Genomic DNA, 23,347 nt, shown 5'->3' on the forward strand with positions numbered 1-23,347 from the left:
AACCATGGAAATATAAACTGACGGCTCAGTGAGTGCCTCTCATGCCTGCTTGTATTAGTTGTTTTGTCAACAAGGCTGTTGACATAAGAAATTGTAACAATAATTATACTACTATTCTAGTTAATAACCCACTGCAGTACATGAAAGTGACAGCTTGATGAACAAAGTCAAGTTGTTTACACAATGTAATCTCTGTTACAACAGGTGTGTTTCTTTCTAGCCCTATTTGTGACATTGCAAGCTAAGTATTAGTTACAAGATACGGCCACAGTAGCATTCATGGTAGTTAACTGCACTTCATGATGATGATGATTCAATGATGATGATGATGATAATGATCTCATACACAATCAGCCAGAACATTACGACCACGTGTACGTGTGTGTGCGTGGGCACGCGTATGAGATATTTATTACCAGAGGAGAGGTGTTAACAATAAATCCATATCCAAAATTTAAATATATGCCCCTTTTCTTGCTCTCCATTCACGATAAACCAGACAATATTCCAAGAGGCATAGTATACACAGACTCTTCTTTGTGAAGCACAAGAATAAAGCTAGCTGTAAACGAATGTTGCAACAACATTTTTGGAATCTATTTCCTTCAATGACAAGTTTTAATCTCCCCCCCCCCCCCCCCCCACACACACACACTATCCGTACAAGAAGTACTATCACTAACTCATCACTTGCAGCTTTGTGTTTTAAATGCCAGCTATCTTACAAATGTAAACAATAATCCACGTTCCTAGTACTTAGCAGACAAAATAAACAGGCAAATCACAGTATATATATTTACAATTTAGACATTGTTGTGTTCTCTGTTTTATATTTACCATGCTTAAATTATTAAATATATGGTTCTGAGTCCATGTTAAACTGTAAATCATCTATACATGGTTGGGCATGTCAGCTCAGAGGTCAATAGGCGCCTTTTTTAGTCAAGCACTATACTACTTAAACCAACCTTCATGCTGGGGAGATCTTTACCTAGATTACCCACTTAAATAATAATTAACATGTTAATAATAAAATATTTCTGCTTTGAACTTTATTTCATTTACATTGAATGAGAGATTACTTATTTAAAGAATCAGGTCTCAATTGCAAATTATACCTATGTCCCACAACATAATCAATTATAAAGACAGAAAAAAATATTATGAGACATGATTATCGTAAATAAACATTTATTGAACAGTTTCACTTTATGTACATAGCTTCTCTTGTTGATATTTTCCCCAAAATATTTCATATTAAAATTGTTACCAAAAATTAATAATTTGATTTATCTTACATAAATAGAAAATAATCTTTTTCTAATTTAAACAATAAAATTAAAAATTAAATCCTCAAACTGGACTAAATGTACAAAAAGGCCATGTGAGATAACCTGTCCAAACATGGAGAATATATTGGATGGCCAGTTACTCATAAAACTGAACATGAAGTCTAGAACACAGATGACAGAACTCCCCAAGGCACAGAAGTTAACAAATTTAGGAGAAAGGTAGCTGACATCTAGAGAAGTTATGTTCTTTAACAGTCAAATATTAATATTCCTTAGTATTAAACTCAATTATTATAGTCTCCTCTGTGATCATTGAACATTTCTCAAGCTCCCCTTACACACATTTTTATTTCCTGCTCCTTTTATCTGTCTCTTGAAGAAGGAATGTCACAAGAATTTGAATTTTTTTTTTCTGTGGTCTTCCACATAGCTGTCATTTTGCTGAATAATGCATCTTACATGTACTTTCTTCTTTAATCTTGGACATTAAATTTAAAAATGGTAGCACATATTTTTAGTTGTATATTGGTGTAAAAAATTACTATACTCCACCTGTGCCTGTCATGTAGCTGTATCACTCTGTATGCGTGAAACAACTGTCCGTACTTTCTGTATTATATCAGTCATCTTCTCATACTTTCCTGTTGAATCAGGAAGATTTTCAAAATTTATAACATCACAGATGTTGTGAGAGAATTTCTTTGGAGAGGGAAGTCTAGAGTAAGGAGACCTCCCCAATAAAACTGGTGTACCAAGTGCAACAGACTTTATTTTTCCAAGTGTGGGTGTTGCAGCTGCCCGAACAGTTTCCCCAGAACTTCCATCTTCCAGCTCTGCCAGAAGTGACTGTTTCTTTGCTTCCAAGTCAGACAATGATGGGGACTGTGGCCTGGGCGATGAAATACTGCTATGGCCCTGCAACATAATTAATATATAATACACTTAAATTAAAGGTTTCTTTATCATACAAAAATTAACTGTACACTGTGGAAATAATGTAACAAAGCAATGTTACACACAATTCCCAAATGTTATAAAAGTGATTTACAGACCTTATTTATAGAAACATGCATGTGGACCCTGCTCTTGTTGATATTTTCCCCAAAATATTTCATATTAAAATTGTTACCAAAAATTAATAACCATGCAATAAAACCAATTTATATCTACAAAAATCAGTTAGGTTACTTCTTTGTCCAACTTATTCTTTGGAGCACATGAAATAAATAAAGCAATATTTTTCCTCCTCATGTGTTCTTACACATATTTCACCAAAACTGCAAGTTTTCAAAGTCAGGACTTGTTTATTTAAACTAGCAATTTTTTTCTTCTAGTTATAATTTAATATGTTAATTACAGCCAGCCAACATCCAAACAGAATTAATAAATAAAAATCTAAAACTTTTAAAAGATCAAATATCTTCAGTTACAAATTACAAATGTTTAATATTCTGTGGGACACTATAAGTCACAAAAATAATGTCTCTTCACCAATCTATCAGATCAGTTAGGAGTAACTACATCAAGATTTAACTTTTTTACCCATCTGTGCATACAGATTTTTTCTGTCAAATTTGAATAAATCCATGCAGCTATACCATCTGTCTCATTGATACCATGCTCAGGGAAATAACTTTTGAAGTGACTACCAGAGAAAGGATTAGCTCCTCCAAAATGCTCGACAATGGGCTGCCACTGGGCTCAGTCCTTGCCCCGCTTTTCTTCAATCTTTTTATTTCCAACATATCCAACACATAATTTGGTAAGTTCAGCTATGCAGATGACTTGACTATAGCCACATAACATGAATCATTGAAGCTCTCCATAAATGGGGGAAGATATCGTCTCCAAAATGTGACCAGGGAGCCTAAAAGCAAACAACATGACATAGTGGAAGATATCCAAATCAAGCCAATGTGGGTCCCTTCATAGTTTTCCTTGCAGCAACATATGAAGTGACTGAGTATATCTGATGCTTCGATGTTATTTTGTAACAAAGTTTGGTACATAATATGTACATGTGCTTATGAAATCTCTGCTCATCCAGGACATAGTATGGCTTCAGCACTCTCCTTTATGGTTTTCTCCTCTGCCATTCATATCTCAAGAGTTATGCGCACATTCTCTCTTCACACACCAGCCTCCCTAAGTATTTTCTGTGCAGGTGAGTGGTGAGAAACCAAAAGTTTTTCTCCAGAGTGAATAACTCCCTCACTGAGAATTAGATGTTTTCTAGTGGCCTTCATCTCTGGGATCATTTATTCACTGAAAGATCACGAATGGTCTATCAACCTTTCAATAAACACTGAAAGCTGCTGAGGAATCTAATTTCTTCATTTCCATTCACTCCAACTGGAAATATAATGAATGACAATCTCCTCCCTTGCACAACACACCTCAGTTTCAACACATCGCAACAGGACCGAGTGCTTTTATTACACTGCACTTCTCAAAATGTTTCCAGTGAAACACTGAGCATCTGTCAATAATAAATGAATTACAACTGGGTTGGAATCTTCTCAATGTACTGTACCACACTGTTATGCTTAAGTTTATAGTAGTATAATATAAATTAATCATAATTCTGTACCATGAAAAAGTTAAAAAGGAGGACTGAACATTCCAGCCCACACTTGATACAAAATGTTTATACCTAGTATGTTATGAAACACAGATTCTATATGGCATGTATAGTGGTTTACACTTACTGTAGAAACAGGTGAACAGGTTTCCTGGCTACGTGTCTCTCCTCCTTCTGAATCACTCTCTGAAGGAGGAGGAGGAGGTGGTGGTGGTGGTGGGGGCGGGGGTGGAGGAGGTGTATCCTTGGGCAGAGGTGGAATGAATCGGCAACCATCATCTGGCAGCAAGCTCACACATTCTGCAAATGGTTTTAATGACTTATTATTTACATTATAAGACTTAAAAATCAATATAATACTTTGTAGATATTTGATTGTCAAAATTTTATTAACACAACAAAAAAGTTTATATTGTGTATTTTTATTTTATCTATTTATCTATAACCTTCTGGTTGTGCTTTCACATTGTGGTTATTATGGCTCAGCAATGCACCCACAGTTGTTTATGAAACTGACACCAGCCACAGGTACCTGATATCACTATAACAGTACTTGTTTATAATTTCTATAAACTGCAACATTTGTTCTCTCTTCATTAGCACTACGAAAAAAAGAAAGAACCTTTGATGTTTAACGATAAGTTTATTAGAAACTAAGCACAAGATTCTACTTAACACAACTGGACAGGATATTAGCCATGGCTATTTTGAAGGATCAGTCATCATCAATTTACGTAAAACCATGAAAACTTGAACTTGAGTGGAAAGGGGAGGGGAATTTGTGCCCCACTTTTAGTGTCTCAATCACTGCGTTAACTGTGATTGCTTGTATGCTACATCCAATTATTTTTTTTAGTTCAGGGAATAACTAAACTTGCTATGCCTGATTGTAGCACAAACTTTTACACTACTTGCTTTTAGTGCATCACTTGTTTTCATTTCTGCATGTTCCCACCAGGTGGCAGCATCCCGCTCAAAAACACCTATTTATCACAGTAGCAACATTTCTTCAAGAAATAAAAGTAATTTTGTTTGTTTTTAGTACTTTTGGACTGGACTGTGTTCAGAACATACTTGTAGTATGCTAATATACGCTACGCTAACGGATAAGTGATTGTTTCATCAACATCATCTGGCATGACCTATATTTTCATATTTCAGTTTTTTTCTAACGTAAATAAGTATTTTATTATTATTTGTTGGTTACCTCAATAAGACTATGATGATTTAAAAAAAAAACACACACACACACACACACACACACACACACACACACTTGTGTATGGCTACTATTTAGTCAGCAAAAATAATTCATCCAAAAGCTATCACTTTCTCAGCCTTGTTTAAGTGTCTACGTTGACTCAATGAATCTGCTACTTGGATCCGTTACCTTTACTCCTAAATAATTTTACCAAGACCTTTCATTTCAGTATTAGTAATTTACTTGTCTGTCAGTTATAACTAACACACAGTTCTCTAATGTTTGTTCATACTTGGGACAAATAAGCTTAACAACAAACAATAATTATGTACAGCTTCAGTAGTCATTTCAGACCTTTCAATTTTCTCTATCAATTACATCTTATGCAATGTCAGAAAAGATCTGCATGCTATGAGAACTAATAGAATAATACAAATGTGTGGATCCACCAGACGGTACTTACACACATTTAATTAATGCCAAGAAAGTTCTTATCAATGCAATTTTCTCTGCCTGGTGGATCACCAGTCCTCAACTGGGGAAAGATTTTAAGGACAAACAGCTATTGCAGTCAAACTATTTTTAAGACAGACAGTCACAACATCTTTGTCCTTATACTTTTGTGGGTACTGAAATTTACCCCAGCAATAATCACCTTTTGCTCATCTGCCACTTTAAACCCAATTTCTGGCTCAGATGGATGAAATATTTAAATCTTTGTCAGTTGTATATTTTAGCCTGGGCATTTATCTGTCCTCCACATGGAGCACTAGGCATGGCTGTCATTTCTCTCACTGGTAACACTATATGAATGATGCTAAGCTTACCCCCACTGTTCCATATCACCCACTGTGTAAATGCTTAACCCCATTTGCAAGCAGCAAAGAAAAAGTACTGGGATAAACAAATAAGTGTGATAAGTGCAAAGATTCGGAATCAATAACCAAGTATAATTAACTGTTTAATATGGTACACATATTGCAGCAAAATCCATTTGTCCCTGCAACAAAAGTGTCCAAGTAATAATATGCAGACATTAACACTACAAGAACAACATAAAACACCTGGACACAAATGGAAGATATACAAAATCAGATTACCGAGACCAACTTTTATGCAGCAAATTACATATTGTCTATCCATGTAATGTCTGTTACAAATGTGGACATTGTTTCAGTAACAACCACGCAGTTATGGTGCAGTTTAAGGCTGTGAATAGCAAGAGAGATTCATTTCTTCAATATTATGGCTCTCCAAGGATTTCCACAACCTCTGTGTATATGGCCATTACTGTCAATAAAAGTGAACTGCAGTCCATGTGTCCGTGCACTTCTGTTGACAACTGATGGCAACATTCTGCAAAAATGGGGACACAACAGTTGCATTCTGCTGGACTTGTAGCTGATTTATAGTCTCTGCAGAATCTCTGTTGTAAATGCTACAGCTATGTGCGTATCAAAATATTATATGCCATTTCTCTGAACATAAGTTACTGTGTGGTAAGAATGTCATCAGGCCTTGTACAGGATACAGACTCAACAATTGAATGAACACAAACAAAATGCACTACATCTGATCACAAGCCTACCATGAGGGCCTGACCCACAGTACACACTATCTCCCAAGTTTTGCAGGCACTGGGCTTTGGAAATTTTTAACGGTGTACCACAAATATCTCAGTTCAGGGGAAATCACTGTGCTGTGGGCAACAATGTATTGAGGAGAGAAGAGGAGGATTATATTTGAACTGTAATTTCAACAACTTAAAGGAGGATGACATTAACCAGCTTGCTGAGAATTTCTGTTTTTATGAATATAAATTATTTATTGAAAACATTGGAGAACATTTTGAACACCAATGTTTGCTGACAATACAGGGACACCAATAAAGGGAGCAAATTATCTATGCTAAATGCGATCACAAGAGTAATGGAATAGGATTACAACTGATCCAAGCAAAAAACCTTTATTCCCTATCCAACAAAAACTCATGTTAAGCAATTCCGAACAAATTAAAAAAAACTTTAAGGTGCCAAAAAGTGGAGATCAACAGTACAAACTAAATGAAACTCTCGTGTGTGACATCTCTTGGCAGCAAGATAGATAATAAACTGAGGAGGCCCTGGCATATGGGCAAGTTAACCAAAAATCTTAGTTCTGCTTGGTGTGCACCTAAGAATTGGTTTCTCACTATGTTGACCTTCGGGCAGAACTGCAGGTATACTTTGCATACTTTCACATAATTGAGTCTTATGGCATCTTGTGGGACAATGTAGCTAGGGTCAAAAAAGTATGTATTCTACAGAAGCATTACATAAGAATATTGCATAAATGTGGTAATCTAACATCTTGTAGAAGGCCCTTCAAGGACCTATGGATTCTGGCACTCATCTGCCAATACTTTTACTCCCTATTTTTTTTTTTTTTTTTTTTTTTTTTTTTTTTTTTTTTTTTTTGTGAGTGGCTTTAGGATGAATGTGAAATTCGCACCTACAATTCAATCTAGACTTTGGCAGCAATGTCAAAGGTTTAGAATGGCATTTTATATTCTGGTGGGAAAGCATATAACAGGTTGCTGGTAGACATTAGGCAGGAAATTGGAAATGTCCAGATATTACAAAACAAAGTGAAGGAGTATCTATTTAGCCACTACTACAAATTACTAAGATCTGAGGACCCCAGGATGTACAAACAGAATTAATTTTTACAGTACACAGACAACCGATATTGTTCTTTCTTTGAAATCAATAATACTACACAAATGCTTAGTATATAAAACTGTGTGTGTGTGTGTGTGTGTGTGTGTGTGTGTGTGTGTGTGTGTGTAATAAAGCACTACATCAATTAAAAAAAAAAAATTGTACACTTTGGGGGTTATAACCTCCTAGATGCATAGTTTCCCAGTTGGGAGAGGGATTGTGTGCAGGTGGAAAAGTAAGAGGGGCGGGGGGGAGTTGGATGTAATCAGGGAGAGGAGGATGTGGACAGGGAAGGAGGAAGATATGTTCCAAGAGAGGGCGAGAGTGCGGAAGAGATTGACAGAGAATGGGAGGAGAGAATGGGAAGACAAGAGCATGTGGAGGAGGAGATGGAAAAGATATAAGTGTGAGGATGAGGTGGGCAGAAATGGTGTCGGGAAGAGGTGGACAGAAATGTGATCAGGAAGAGGGGGACACAGAGAGGGGGCAGGAGGAGGTGTGTGCAGTATGTTTTGAACGAGTACACAGGCACAGGCGCGGGGAAATGGCTAGCACGTGTGTGTGTGTGTGTGTGTGTGTGTAAAGCACAATGTCACCATGTTTGTATGTACATCCAGCATCTCCTCCAAAACACCTGGATCGATTTCAATCGTATCTGGAAAATCAACAACCCCTGCATGACAGGTATTTTGTGTTGAGTAGTATCAGCCAACTTTATCGACCCGGTTTGGAGGGGTTACATGTGTGGATGGGCATGGCTGGGGAGAAGGTTGAGACGGATAGAAGGGTGGATGAAAAGAGAGGGGAGGCAGGAGAGGATGGATAGGGAGAGGGGCGCATGAGGAGAAGATGGCTACACAGAGGCGGGCACAAGGAGATGGCTACAGAGAGGCAGGCAGAAGAAAATTGCTAAGGACAGGGAGGCACGAGGAGATGGACAGGGACAAGAGGGGGGGAGGAGACAGACATACAGAGGTGGGAGGATGAGGTGAAAGGAGAGTGGGGAGAAGAGTTGGACATAGCAAGGGGGAGGAGGATTCTTTGGTGTTTCAGCAGATATTCACAGTTTCACACTTGCAAAGCATAGCTAGAGTCAGCTCAAACAAATACTGCTCATAAGGTCTTTTATGTGACACCAGCATTGACGGAAAAAGTCAGTTAGTTTCCCATTACAAAGAAAATTATAATTTTACATGCTAACAGGGACAGTAAACCACTAAGAATAACCAGTACTCCATTTGCGAAAGCATAGCCATGGCACATGCCGAGTACTACCATAGAACAGCACCACTTCTCTGCCACTGCTCGAGTATGTATTATTATTTGTGCTTTACTGTCCCTGTTGGTACATATCAATAACAAGAATATTGCACTAGACTAATTTGAGACTGCCCTGTCTAATGGGCACATAAAATTCTGATTTAAGGATCATTTAGTTTTTAACAGAAAACAAACCAATGCTTTCTGTCAAAACTGGGTGTCACATGAGACACATAATGAGAAGTATATGGATGGGCTGACTACAACAAAAAATTGCAAGAACTAAATTGTAAATATCTGTTGAAACACCAGATAAAATTCCCCCGGTTACTCATAAGAGAGACACTCAATATATTAAGCAGCACATGCATGTGAGCGTGTGTGTGTGTGTGTGTGTGTGTGTGTGTGTGTGCGCGCGCGCGCGCGTGCCAAGCACCTCCTTCCATATCCATTAACTATTGGACCAAATTTTATACATATACAGCAAACTCCACAAGTATCAGCATTTTTGGGGTTAGAACTTCCTAGCTTCCAGAGGAATGGATATACATGTGAAAAAGGGTTTCCTCTCCAACATCTAGGCTGCCGACACGAATGCCATGTCATGGGGGCAGTATTGGCATGTGATGTAGGGGCTACAGGAGAAGATAGTCACAACTGAGTAGAGATACGAAGGAGGAGGAAATGGACACAGAGGGTTGGAGGGTTGACAGAGAGAGGGGTTTGGTGGAGATGGATGGAGAGATGGGTGAAGAGATGATCAGAGAGAGAATGGAAGTGGCAGTGGACAGAGAAATGGGAGAACTCGGCATGCAGTACAGTTGAAGAGGAATGGACAGCTCTGAAAAGGGCAATCACAGAAGCTGGAAAGAAAACCATATGTACAAAGACGGTAAGTGCGAAGAAACCATAGGTAACAGAAGAAATACTTCAGCTGATCGATGAAAAAAGGGAGTACAAAATTTTCAGGGAAATTCAATAATACAAGTCGCTAAGAAAGGAAATAAATAGGAAGTACAGGGAAGTTAAGGCGAAATGGCTGCACGAAAAATGTGAAGAAATCGAAAAAGAAATGATTGTCAGAAGGACTGACTCAGCATACAGGACAATAAAAAAAAAACCTTCAGTGACAATAAAAGCAAGGGTGGTAGCATAAAGAGTGCAACAGGAATTCCACTGTTAAATGCAGAGGAGAGGACAGATAGGTGGAAAGAATGCACTGAAGGCCTCTATGTGGGGGAAGATTAGTCTGATGTGATAAAAGGACAAACAGGAGTCGATTTAGAAGAGTTAGGGGATCCAGTATTAAAATCAGAATTTGAGAGAGCTTAGGAGGACTTAAGTTCAAATAAGGCAAAAGGGATAAATAACATTTCGTCAGAATTTCTAAAATCATTAGGGGAAATGGCAACAAAACAACTCTTCATGTTGGTGTGTGGAATGTATGAGTCTGGTGACATACCATCTGACTTTCGGAAAAATATCATCCACACAATTCCGAAGATTGCAAGAGCTGACAAGTGCAAGAATTATCGCACATATTTTGCACAGTCAGCTTAACAGCTCATGCATCCCAGTTGCTAACAAGGATAATATACAGAAGAATAGAAAAGAAAATTGAGGATGTGCTAAATGACGATCAGTTAGGCTTTAGAAAAGGTAAAGGCATTCGAGAGGCAATTCTTATGTTGCAGTTGATAATGCAAGCAAGACTAAAGAAAAATCTAGACACATTCATTGGATTTGTCAACCTGAAAAAAGGGTTCTACAATGTAAAATGGTGCAAGACATTTGAAATTCTGATAAAAGTAGGGGTAAGCTGCAGGGAGAGACGGGTGATATACAATATGTACAAGAGCCAAAAGAGAATAGTAAGAGTGATGACCAAGAACAAAGCACTCTGATTAAAAAGGGTGTAAGACAGGGATGTAGTCTTTCCCCCCTACTGTTCAATCTGAACATCGAAGAAGCAATGACAAAAAGAAAAGAAAGGTCCAGGAGTGGAATTATAATTCAAGGTGAAAGGACATCAAAGATACGCTTCGCTGATGACGTTGCTATCCCGAGTGAAAGTGAAGAAGAATTACATGATATGCTGAATGGAATGAACAATCTAATGAGTACAGAATATTGACTGAGAGTAAATTGAAGAAAGACGAAAGTAATGAGAAGTAGCAGAAATGAGAAGTAGCAGAAATGAGAAGTAGCAGAAATGAGAAGTAGCAGAAATGAGAAGTAGCAGAAATGAGAAGTAGCAGAAATGAGAAGTAGCAGAAATGAGAAGTAGCAGAAATGAGAAGTAGCAGAAATGAGAAGTAGCAGAAATGAGAAGTAGCAGAAATGAGAAGTAGCAGAAATGAGAAGTAGCAGAAATGAGAAGTAGCAGAAATGAGAAGTAGCAGAAATGAGAAGTAGCAGAAATGAGAAGTAGCAGAAATGAGAAGTAGCAGAAATGAGAAGTAGCAGAAATGAGAAGTAGCAGAAATGAGAACAGTGAGAAACTTTACATCAGGATTGATGGTCATGAAGTAGGTGAAGTTAAGGAATGCAGCAAAATAACCAATGATGGACGAAGCAAGGAGGAGATCAAAAGTAGACTAGCACTGGCAAAAAGGGTATTTCTGGACAAGAAAAGTCTACTAGTATCAAACATAGGCCTTAAATTGAGGAAGAAATTTCTGAGAATGTACATCTGGAGTACAGCATTGTATGGTAGTGAAACATGGACTGTGCAATAACCGGAAAAGAAGAGAATCAAAGCATTTAGGATGTGGTGCTAAATGTGAATGTTGAAAATTACATCGACTGATAAGGTAAGGAATGAGGAGGTTCTGCGCAGAATCAGAGAGGAAAGGAATATGTGGAAAATACTGACAAGGAGAAGGGACAGCATGATATGACATCTGTTAAGACATCAGAGAATGACTTCCATGGTACTAGAGGGAGCTGTAGAGGGCAAAATCTATAGAGAAAGATAAAGATTGGAACACGTCCAGCAAATAACTGAGGACATAGGTAGCAACTGCTACTCTGAGACAAGGAGGTTGGCACAGGAGATGAATTTGTGATGAGCTGTATCAAACCAGTCAGATGACTAATGACCCCTCCCCCCCAAAAATAAAAATAAAAGTAGCCTGCAGTGGCTGCTTCTGTTTGTTTAATGTATAACATAATATATGAATGAATGAGTGAGCAACACCACCCATTGAATCAACAGAATAACCAACTCTGCTAAAGTGGTGTGCTAATTATGAGGCAGGATCACGAGCTGTTCTGTGCAGAAAGGGATGGAAAATACTTTGCGGGGCACTAATGTGCTTTTTGCCATTAATGGACATGGCACACTTGAGCTGTTCTCCCTCCTTGATACTTAAAAGATTATACACTCAGTGTTTCCTGGATGTCACCCGTAATAAACACTACAATGGTTGAATAGTCACACAATACCTACACTACCATGAAAACCAACATTAAATGTTCTAAGTAATCACTCTGTAAGGCGTATTTTGCATACTAACCTAAAATTTCATCCCTACAAAATGGCCATTGTGCAAAAATTAAACCCAAGAGATTATGAACAGCGGCTAAATTTTGCCCGAGAAATGGAGGCCATATTTGAGCGAGATGACAACATTATTTTGCTTACGAGTGATGAAGCTCATTTCCATATGATTGGAATGGTAAATCAGCAGAACTGTTGTTATTGGGCCAGTGAAAACCCAAAACTACTGCATGAGAAACCATTACATAGTCCCAAGGTGACTGGTTGGTTGCTGTGACAGGTACAGATGTTATTGGTCAATACTTTTTCCAAGATGAGAACAGCAACACTGTAACCATAACCTCTGAACGATATAGAGAGATGATCACTGAATTATTCCTACCTAAATTAAGAAGAAAACGTATTCCTATCCGGCGAGTGTGGTCTCAGCAGAATGGAGCTACAGCTCACACGACAAGATTGACTATGGAAGCAATTAAGACTGTTTTTCGTGGTAGAATTATTTCTCAGTTCGGGGACATTCATTGGCCTCCTCATTCCCCTGATCTATCCATGTGTGACTACTTTTTGCGGGGTTGCCTCAAATCATGTGTGTACCTGCATAAACCATGTACACTTGAAGAACTGAAGGAAGCTGTTCGTGTGAAAATCGTCCACATAGACGGGCACGTTGCAGAGAGTTGAAGCCAACTTCCGAGAGCGCCTTGAGAAGTGCATTGCTGAAAATGACTGTCACCTGGGAGATGATGTTTTCAAGCATTAATTTTGTTAAATGGCAACACTTGAGGGTTATTCTGTAATTTAAAAAAATTTTAAAGCACTCCTAACGATGTATTGTTCATTTGAATACAGTTGTTTTCAAGCATTAATTTTGTTAAATGGCAACACTTGAGGGTTATTCTGTAATTTAAAAAAATTTTAAAGCACTCCTAACGATGTATTGTTCATTTGAATACAGTTCATCCTGTATGCCTCACCCTGTACTAGATAAAAAGGGTGCCTTTACTCACTACTGGTCTCTAAACAACTGTGTTTGCCACTCTGGTACGCGCACGACAGAATTTGAATCCCCACCAGACGTCATGGACGTCGAAGACCCCTAAGAGGTCTTTGCACCATCGCGCCGTAAGCTGTGGCAGCGCGCGCCTCTTGGCCCGCATTTAGGGTGAGGGCACCACAGTGGAACACTTGGTTGCAGCGGCCAATAGCGGCGTCCCTGACAGAGTACTTAAGCGCTTGCCTCTCACTCAGCCAGCCAGTCTAACCTTGTGTACGTCTCAGGACATATCGCCTCGCCTTAGACAGTGTATTTACTTTCGTGTTTTGTTTACGAGTGTACGTGGTTGTCTAGTTAGGTTTTCTTGACTCTGTTGTTTTGTTCTTGTTGTTGTCATAAGGTCCTTCATTGGTTGTGTCCATTCTCTCCCGTTGTGTTGTTGTTCGGGGGCCGCTCTGCAGGTCCCGTCGTGTTTTCCGTCATTTCAACCCCGCGACTGTTCCGGTCGCCGTTACAACACCCACTTCTAACAAGTGGCAAGTATTTTCCATCAAAATAAATAATTATGCCATACTGTAAAAGTCTACATTTACGTGACATTTAACAAGAAATAACTACAGAACAACATCAATAAGAGAAAAGTACTAAACAGGGTCATTATATTACGTGAAACTTCTTCCACTTCCATGTCTGCTGGAGTTACAGTAACTTCCTTTGGCTCTGTTGCCACAGGTGTGATTTTCAGCTTTCTCTTTTTGTACGCAGGACTTGCCTGCAACTGTGACAGCATAGCTTCCTTACTCTGATGGAATGCCATCGGTGGAGAATTATAATGCTCGAACTCCTGCATGAAGAAAGATGCTATATGAACTAGCAATTAATGTACATATTAATGGAACTACAATTTTACGTATAAATTTACTTGACAGTTATCAATGCCATTAGAATTGACAGCACATACAAACACTGCAATACAGTAAATAGACCGAGGATAAATTAGCAATATCAGCAGGCGCCCACACATTATACACTAAATAATAAGCAATGAGTTAAGGAGTCTGTAAGAATGGCAGACAAAAGCTGAGAAAATAAATATATGACTAAACCTTCTCCCTCAGCCACAAGTATACACACATTTATTCTCAGTGGAACAAAGTACTTTCAAAACTGCATTAAGTTACTCATAAAAATTTTCATTACAATAAGAAGTTTCCCTACACTCATTTGAGAAAGTAAATTCTAATAGTGTTTGCAGACATGCTAATTTTCTTAATGATAGCAACTGGCCACACTGACTGACTGGTTGGATTAAAAGATGCTTTTATTTTGTATTCATCAGCACTGCACAATTTCGGCTTTGTTGAATGGTGTTTTGGTAACCACCCTTCTGTATGTGCAATATTGAGCCCCTCTGTTAAAAATAATCTCTCGTAGATCTTGCTAACAAAAAGACTGTGCCGAGTACTTGGAAGAAAGCACAAGTCACATCTGTCTACAAGAACGGTAGCAGAAGCGATACACAAGCTAGTGTCCAATATCCTTGACATCTATTTGTTATGGAATCTTAGAAAATACTCTGAGCTCAAAAGTAATAAGGTATCTCCATATCAATGATCCACTCTTCAAGATCCAAATTTTTGGTAAAATAAAGTCTCATGACATATTTATTGTTAAGCTGAATGCTGCAGTTTCGCAATAACAGTGTTCCTGCTCAAGATGATAGACTGTACAAAGTAAGTTCAGTTGTTTCTTACCTGAAAGGGAAGTTCAGAACAGCACTCACTCCACCCAAAAAGTTGGTATTGAAGGAAATCTCCAATTTTTTTAGGGTGCCTGACTCAAAAATTACACTCCATCTAAAAGATGTTGTTCTGGTATAAAAATATTTGTTCTGTGACTCTCTAAAATGGGATTTACACTTGACTTTTTAGTTTATACTGGAGAAAAGTGTGAAATAGTCAGTGAACACTATTTGAGAATTAGTGGCAATATTACGACAACACTTTCAGGAACTTATTAGGGAAGAGGGCACACACTACATGTTGACAACTGTTGCAGAAGTTCACCTCTCTTCACCACTTGCATGAAAAAGGAACAAATGAAGTATGCACAGAAAAGGTACACTACAACTTTAAGATAATTTGCAAACAGGAGAGATGAAGTTTGGGTCACCAGACACTATGATGACATAAGCATGTTGATGACATGCCATACAACTGAAATGAAATCAGCTGGGTATATGGACTGCCAAACTAATACCAAAAAATTTAAACCAAATTGTATGTTGGATTACAATGAGTCTATGGGTGCAGTCGACAAATAAGACATGTTACTTGACTCAACAGAATGTATTGTGAAACAACGAAATGGTACAAAAAGCTCTTTTTCCGTACCTTAAAAATGTGCATACTGAATTAACATGTTATTGACAAGGTTCATACCTGAAAGAATACTTCAATCACTGAATTACATCTCACAAGAGAAGGTACCCAGAGGTGGGATCGAGTTTTTAAATAATCTATACAGTGGTGTAGGTTAAGGTTCCAGGTATCATACCCTGCAGACGCTCTACAGTTTTAAAAAAGCAAACTTTAACAGACTGGTTGCACAGCATAACATTTAAGGTCTAGGCTTCACATGCAAAGATCGTGGGTTCCAAGTTCGTCAGGCAGTTTGAAAATTTTTATTTTTAATCTTTTACTGAAATGATGCTAGTCATTGCTTTTATTTAATTACTTGGGTTAAGTATAAAATCTCTATTTCTATTGCTTTGTCACATCATTTTAATCATCATATTAATTTTTTAATTTGCTCTCATTTTTCTTTCTATCATTATTTTTACACTTAGAATCTTTGTTCATGTAATTTTAATTACTGATATGTATTAACTTCAATTTAATTTCTTCTGTTTCATCATCCTATATTTTTGTCCATATTACAGCATTCAGTATTTCCATTCCTAATTTTCTTTTATTTATAATCCCTTCTTTCATTTAAATCTTCATCTGTGTTGATTTGTCCATAGTGCAATAAGAATTTATGTTTTCAATGTTTGTATAATAATTACCATCCACAAAAATGTACGCCGTATAAAGGAAAATTCCTTTTGACACCATTATACAGTCAACATAAAAATGAGCAATTGAAAAAGTTAATATATGTGATTAAAATGATGTGACAAAGGAATAGAAATAAAGAAAAATACAACTCAGATAACTAAATAAAAATAATTACCTAAGCTATTTGTATAAAGATTTAAAAATAAAAAAGTTCAAAGCACCTGACAAAATACAGACCCACAACCTTTTGCGTGAGAGACCAGTTCCTTAACTGTTACACTGTGCAACCAGTCTTTTAAACATTGCTTTTCTTCAACCTGTAGAGCGTCACCTGAAATTCGGAAGGTTTTTTAATCAATTACTCACAAACGAGGGCACACCAGCATGAATGGCTGCAGGTGGGACATTAACCTGCATCACCATACAGACTATTTTAAAAAGTCAGTCTCATTGCTAGGGGGTGCTCTCCCTGTCAGTCTCCTTAGTGAGATTTTAAAAACACACCACCAAGAAAGGAAATCATCAGAAGGTCATCAAACACATGAAGAAAATTCATTGTGGCTTCAAGAAAGGCACTTACCAAGCATCATTGAATCATCCGTAAAACAATATGAATTTGTAAGAAAATGCTCCATATGCAGCAAGAACAAAAACTGAAAGGAATCACATTACTGCTGTAAACAAACTGATGTGGAACTTTGTGTTACACCTCATTTTGAAATATATCACACAACACAAGAAAGAAAGAGCGAGAGAGAGAGAGAGAGAGAGAGAGAGAGAGAGAGAGAGAGAGAGAGAGAGAGAGATACTGACTTTCTGAAATTTGCTACTTCGTAATGTCATCTAGTTTTAGGAACTGCAACAGTGAAGAAAGTTCAAAGTACACTTTATTTTGAAAATTTATTGGTAGAATAAATATAGAAGAGCCTCCAACAATGATAACCCAGTGCAGCAGGCGCTGCAGTCCTCAGTCCAATATTGTGCCCAGCACAGCAGGCACTACCACATCAAGTGTCCCAGCTGCACACAGATGTTCACACTGTTAAAGCAAACTCAGCAGTGAAAGGGTTAATGATTGCCATCCCAGCTCACTTATATCACTGATACTCACTTCCCTATTTTGCAATAACACAAAAAGATCCATCCGTCCTTTGAACTTTTTTCAATGTCCTCCATCAATCCTATCTGTCAAGGAGCCCATGTGATAAAAATTTAACTCTTCAAATTCACTCTCATATCACATATCATCATAACTTACGATCTGTAAACCAAGTCTCAAGTGCTCAGCTCGCTTGTGCTGAATTCGCAGTAGTCTGAAGACTTTCAAGCCCCAGCTCCCTATTGAGTTGGACCACAAGAAATTTTTTAGACCTACAGTAATTAAAATACTCAACAACATTCTGTAATCATGAAAATGTTGAAGTATACACACCAACAATCATTTGCAATCAGAGATTTGACGTTCCTGGATATAATGCAAAAGTTTTGATCACCCCCCCCCCCCCCAAAGAAAAAAAAAAAAAAAAAAGAAAAAGAAAAGTTACATCATCACTAATATTTTCTTTGTTTACAGACACATGTCTGAAGTCCTGGTATACACTGAAATCTCTGTAGCACACTGCTACAGCAACTGAAGCTATATGTGGCAGCCCACTGATGAAGTGAAGATTCTGTTTTGGTTTCTCTAACTGTGACATGAGGATTTCAGTATGCACCAGGATTGCAGACTGCAAATAAACAAGAAAAATTACATAACTATATTTTCTTGCAGTTATAATTACAACTTCATGTTTACCGTGCCATGAAATCATTAAAAATCTAAACTATATGAACTACAATATTAGCTAGAAAACCTTAATTCCAGTATGGATCTGGTTAATGAACAATGGCTCTCCCTCAGTGAATAATGTGTACCATAAGGCTTTGTTAACAAAAAGTTAGAACTATGTAATGATATTATACATGTAAATAATCTTCAAAGGAGAAAACACTGTGGCTGCAGAGTATTGTTCCTAAAACTAGAAACAAATGCTCTCTCTCTAATATCGCCCTCCTAAGTACAATGAAGACTTCTTTATAGAAACACTTGAGGAACTGGTAAAACTACTGATTATGAATAAAAATAAGTTACACAATTTAATGATGTTAATACAGATGTAAGGTTTAAAAGTAGAACTATAAGCTATTTACTAAATATATTAAAGTCATTCAATTTTTACCATGTAAATGATAAACCCATCAGGCTAATGTCATGTTTTGATAACATTCAGTTACACAGAAGGCAAACTCTATTAAAGTATCTAAGATTGTGATGGGCTGTGGCTCCAAGAAATAGTAGATAATAAAATAAATAGCTGTTACACTGAAGATGTAACATTAATCTGAACTATTAATTATTAAAAAACTATTATTAAAAATTAAATGTACAAAAAATCAGATTAAAATTAACAAAATGTAGCAAAAATATCAAACAAGATATGAATGCTAATGCGCCATAATTTAATTCTCAAAGGTGTTAAAGGAAACTTTTGATTAAACATATTCTACATATTACAAGAACCATTGTTAGAAGTAGCCTCCACCTAAAACTAAAATTCTATACAATAAATACACAGCAATTAAATAATGCAAGAGCACTGACGTTCCTGTCATTCAATAAATCACATCATGATAAATATACAGCTTGGAGGAAGACGTGAGCAAAGCAGAATGGTAACTATAAGCAGTAATGGAAGACAAGACAAGCTAAGACAAACAGGTACCCAAGTCAACGAATCTGTAACCAAATGGAGCAACTCAAAAGCCACAGATTATTATGGTGTCTAAAATTCTGTAATCAAACGAATAAAGAAATCATAATGTCATTAATAAATATCGGAAATAAAGACATTAGACGAAGGTGTGAATCCAGAAGGCTTAAAAATCTCAGTAATCAAACATGCTTATAAAACAGGAAACATAACCAAATAATTACTGACTCATTTCATTTATTCCAATAATATCTAGAAGATAATCAAGTACTGTACGCAGCAAGAGCATAGCCAGAATTCTGAACATAATAACCTCCTCAGTTCTGTACAGTATGGGTTCTGACCTATCTTTGCCACTATCAAAGCTGTAGGCAGTAAAGCTGTGAGGACAGGTTGTGAGTTGTGTTTGGGTGGCTCAGTTGGTAGAACACTTGCCTGCAAAAGGCAAAGGCCCCGAGTTCAAGTTCCGAATTGGCACACTGTTTTAATCCATTAGGAAATTTTGTTATCAGCACACACTCTGCTGCCACATGAAAAATTCATTCTGGAAACAACCTCCCAGGCCATGACTAAGCCATATCTCTACGAATGCTAGTCCTGGAAGACATGGAGGAGACCTTCTGTGAAGTCTGGAAAGTAGGAGACAATGCACAGGTGCAAGTAAAGCTGTGACAACATGTCTTGAGTCATGCTTGGATAGCTCAGTTCATAGAGCACTTGCCCGCAAAAGGCAAAGGTCCCGGGTTTGAGTCCCAGTCCGACATACAGTTTTGATCTGCCAGGGAGTTTCAATACCAGTGCAAATTCTGCTGCAAAGTGAAAAATTCATTCTGATCAGATGACATTAAAGTACTCACCCATTTAGTAGATTTCTGAAAATATGATCATGTTAAATTTATCACATTCATCTACAAGTGTTTAGTGTCGAGCCAGAGCCAACGATAGCATCATTGACCTGAACAGGATAGGTTAGAAAATTGATTAGAAATGGATTGGCACTACTGAAGGTGCGATAAAGCTTACTCTGCTTTGGCTATTTTGATGTAAACAATTATAATAGTAGGCTTCAGTTGTAGTTTCTCTGGCTACAGATAAATTTTAAAACTTAAGTAGGTGATCACATCCAGAGAGTAGTCTACAAGCACCAACACGTGAACAAGTGTGCCCCATTTTCCAGTAGACGTCATACACTGATTTTAATCCTCTCACTGATGAAGACATATTCTCTGCTTTTCATGCTGAGGGCAGCTTCTGTAATGGCTGAACCCAATTGCCTGATGCTGGTGCCTATGCTATAGATGGCGTTCCAGCTGGTATGGGTAATTTCCATCCATTTTTTTGAGAACTATTAGGTGAAAAAAAAAAAAACGATTTTTACACATCTTACAGTCTGATACCATCACTTGAAAAATAACTGTATTTCTTTCGACTATCCATCATACTCACTGCACTGCATCAAATTTAGTAAAACATTGCATGAAATTTTGAAGATTTTGCAGAGATACAAACACTTCGTGTTATGGTTGATTTTTAGCTCATACATTGCAGTGAATGAGATGTAGATAAGATATCGAAATTTTGTTTAAAATTGAGAGAAGAACGATATCTCATTTCATTCTTTAGTTATTGGGTTTTACATCTGATGGATGGTCGCACACAACACACCCTTTCATGTCCTTGCGCATCGCGAATCATATGGTCATAACAATCATCATCTCATGTACATGATTTAAGACATCGAAATGATAGCACACAACAAGGCACATATGTTGCATGATAAATACTTGAAACTTTTTTATTCACCAAGATATGGAAGTAACTTGTCCACAGCAATGGGAAGTCAGCAGCTCAGGATGGATACAGATGTCCATAGCACTGTAGGAAGACCCAAGCAGTGTACATAAACACATCCACAGCACACAAGTCTTGAGAACATGTTTTTCCATAATGGGGACCAGAACTCCTGGTCTTCAAAACAGAAATAGACTCAAAGAGATTCACTGGACATGGATGACCTGAACTATGTTCTACTTTTCTTCAAAAGGCTGAAAACACATTCACATTCTACATACTATGGGCTATGGTGAGAATAGAGAGCAGTACTCTAGAAATTCAATTATATTTAAAAAGCCCATCGGCTCCACAAATTCTTTATATTTGCGCCCAGCTGGAATCACTTGCAGCATCTTTATTTACAGCCAAATTGTCACCTACCTGAAGAGATGTGAACTGTCTCTGAAGCTCGTTTACCACTTCATATGTAATTTCATTCTCTTCCTTGTATAACATGATAGGCAACTTTTCCAATAAAAAATTAATGGAAGAAAACTGTTCCTCTTTAATTTTGTGTAACCTAGCAACTTGCGCATGCTTTAACACATCATCTTGAGTAGAAACTTGTTGATGTAGTCACAGGCAGGACAAAAGTAGTTTCTCGCTGATGAAAAGACAAGGGATGTATCTGTATCCTGGAGATCATTCACTATGTTCGAAGTCTGAATGCTAATAACTAACTCATCCTCACTTCTTTGATTTTGAATCAAGTTGTACTCAGTGTCAAGAAATGAGGAGCTTTTGATAATTTTGGGCTTAAGAAACTTGGTGAACAACTGCTTTAGCAAATCCAATAGAAGCTCTAATAAAAAGTGAACTTCTTGGGAAGAAGTCTGAAGGGCAACATTCAATTTGTCAAATACATGAACAAAGTGCAAAAGGCCTTGTTCAAGTTTGAAGACAGGAACATAAGCAATTTATCTGCACATTTTGTAGCAGAAATCTTACTTTTTTGGGATGAGTTGGTCACATTTGGGAGGATATGATAGTCTTTTAGGGGCATGTGTAGTAGCAGACTCAAGACTTCTCATCTTCTGATAATCTTTAATCCACTTTGTGTTCAACTCTAGGTATTCTAAAAGATGTCAAGCTTGTAAAAATGTTTTGGGTTCATAGTACTACTTCCTCTTTGAAGAAAGAAAGCAGCAGATCCCACTGGCACAGTAGTCTAGCCAAACATCTGCCTAAAGGTAATAACCTAGTACATACATGCTTCAGAATTTTCTTTGTCTGTGCAAGTTCTGAGATTTCTGAAAGTATTCTTTCTTTTAACACTCTTCACTAAGAAATAAAATATGTCAACAAGGATCTCATCCACTTTAAGTGGTAATCTTCCACCACCTTTTTCAGCTGCTAGATTAATCAGGTGACAAATGCAACCTATGATGGCAATACATGGTTGAATTCCCTTCAAAACTGCTGAAACCCCATTTTTGTGTCCTATCATAACAGGAGCATTGTTGGAGCAGAAAGCCACACAGTGTTCAGTTGGTATGTTGTGGCAATTCAGCTCTGATAACATTAGGTTACTTATGTTTCACCCTGTCGAGTTCCCAACTAACGCTGGTATGGATAGCACAGTGCTCACTACTTTTTCTTGCACAATATCATAGAATGTAACAACAACAGCAGGATACAATTTGGCATTTGTATCATTGCTCCCGTTGCCAAAGAAAATCGTCCATTCTGAAGGCACTTAATAACTTCAGATGGTGCTTTTTTGCCATTTTATTTACAATGCTATATTTCTTTGCAACTTCTGATGTGGGAAACATCATCTTAAGTAAAGCAAATATGGAAGTGGTATGATTATCGAATGTCAATGTTTCAAATTTTTTCCTGCAAAGTTGTAAGATAACACCACCCATCCATGAAACTGTTAAACGCTGCGATTTCTGTAAAATCTCCAGATAATATGTGAAAGTTGGCAGGTTTGTAAATGGTAATCTTCTCTATGTCTCTTCATAAGAATAACTAACAGATGACAGTAAAAGAAGCAAAGCAACATATTAGGAAATGTGTGGCTACAATAATCTGAAGAAGAATCGCAGTAGAGGATATTAATAAATTTGGCTAGCATACATTTGTGCACTGAGTGTAAAGACAATGACAACATTCAGTTACTGCCTTCCAAGAATGGAACAGCTAACATTGTAGGAACTTGAAAACAAAA

The 23,347-nt window shown here is 37.4% G+C and overlaps 1 protein-coding gene across 2 annotated transcripts in view; it reads right to left on the bottom strand.

Annotated features, from left to right (window-relative positions):
• Positions 1–1,665: 1,665 nt before the first annotated feature.
• LOC126245639 (zinc finger CCHC domain-containing protein 8 homolog) overlaps positions 1,666–23,347 on the bottom strand; it is a 65,990-nt gene continuing 44,308 nt past the window's right edge. The window contains exons 6-9 of one of the 2 annotated variants that reach the window (XM_049948333.1): positions 14,199–14,376; positions 4,104–4,173; positions 4,001–4,067; positions 1,666–2,207 (exon numbers count right to left, since the gene is read on the bottom strand). In XM_049948333.1, coding sequence (XP_049804290.1) covers positions 1,854–2,207; positions 4,001–4,067; positions 4,104–4,173; positions 14,199–14,376 — 669 coding nt within the window. In that variant the 3' untranslated portion in view covers positions 1,666–1,853. Of the gene's footprint in view, positions 2,208–4,000; positions 4,174–14,198; positions 14,377–23,347 lie in introns of both variants that reach the window. The other variant, XM_049948332.1, reaches the window with a different exon arrangement.

This window comes from Schistocerca nitens, chromosome 1 (assembly GCF_023898315.1).
Source record: "Schistocerca nitens isolate TAMUIC-IGC-003100 chromosome 1, iqSchNite1.1, whole genome shotgun sequence".
NCBI lineage: Eukaryota > Metazoa > Arthropoda > Insecta > Orthoptera > Acrididae > Schistocerca > Schistocerca nitens.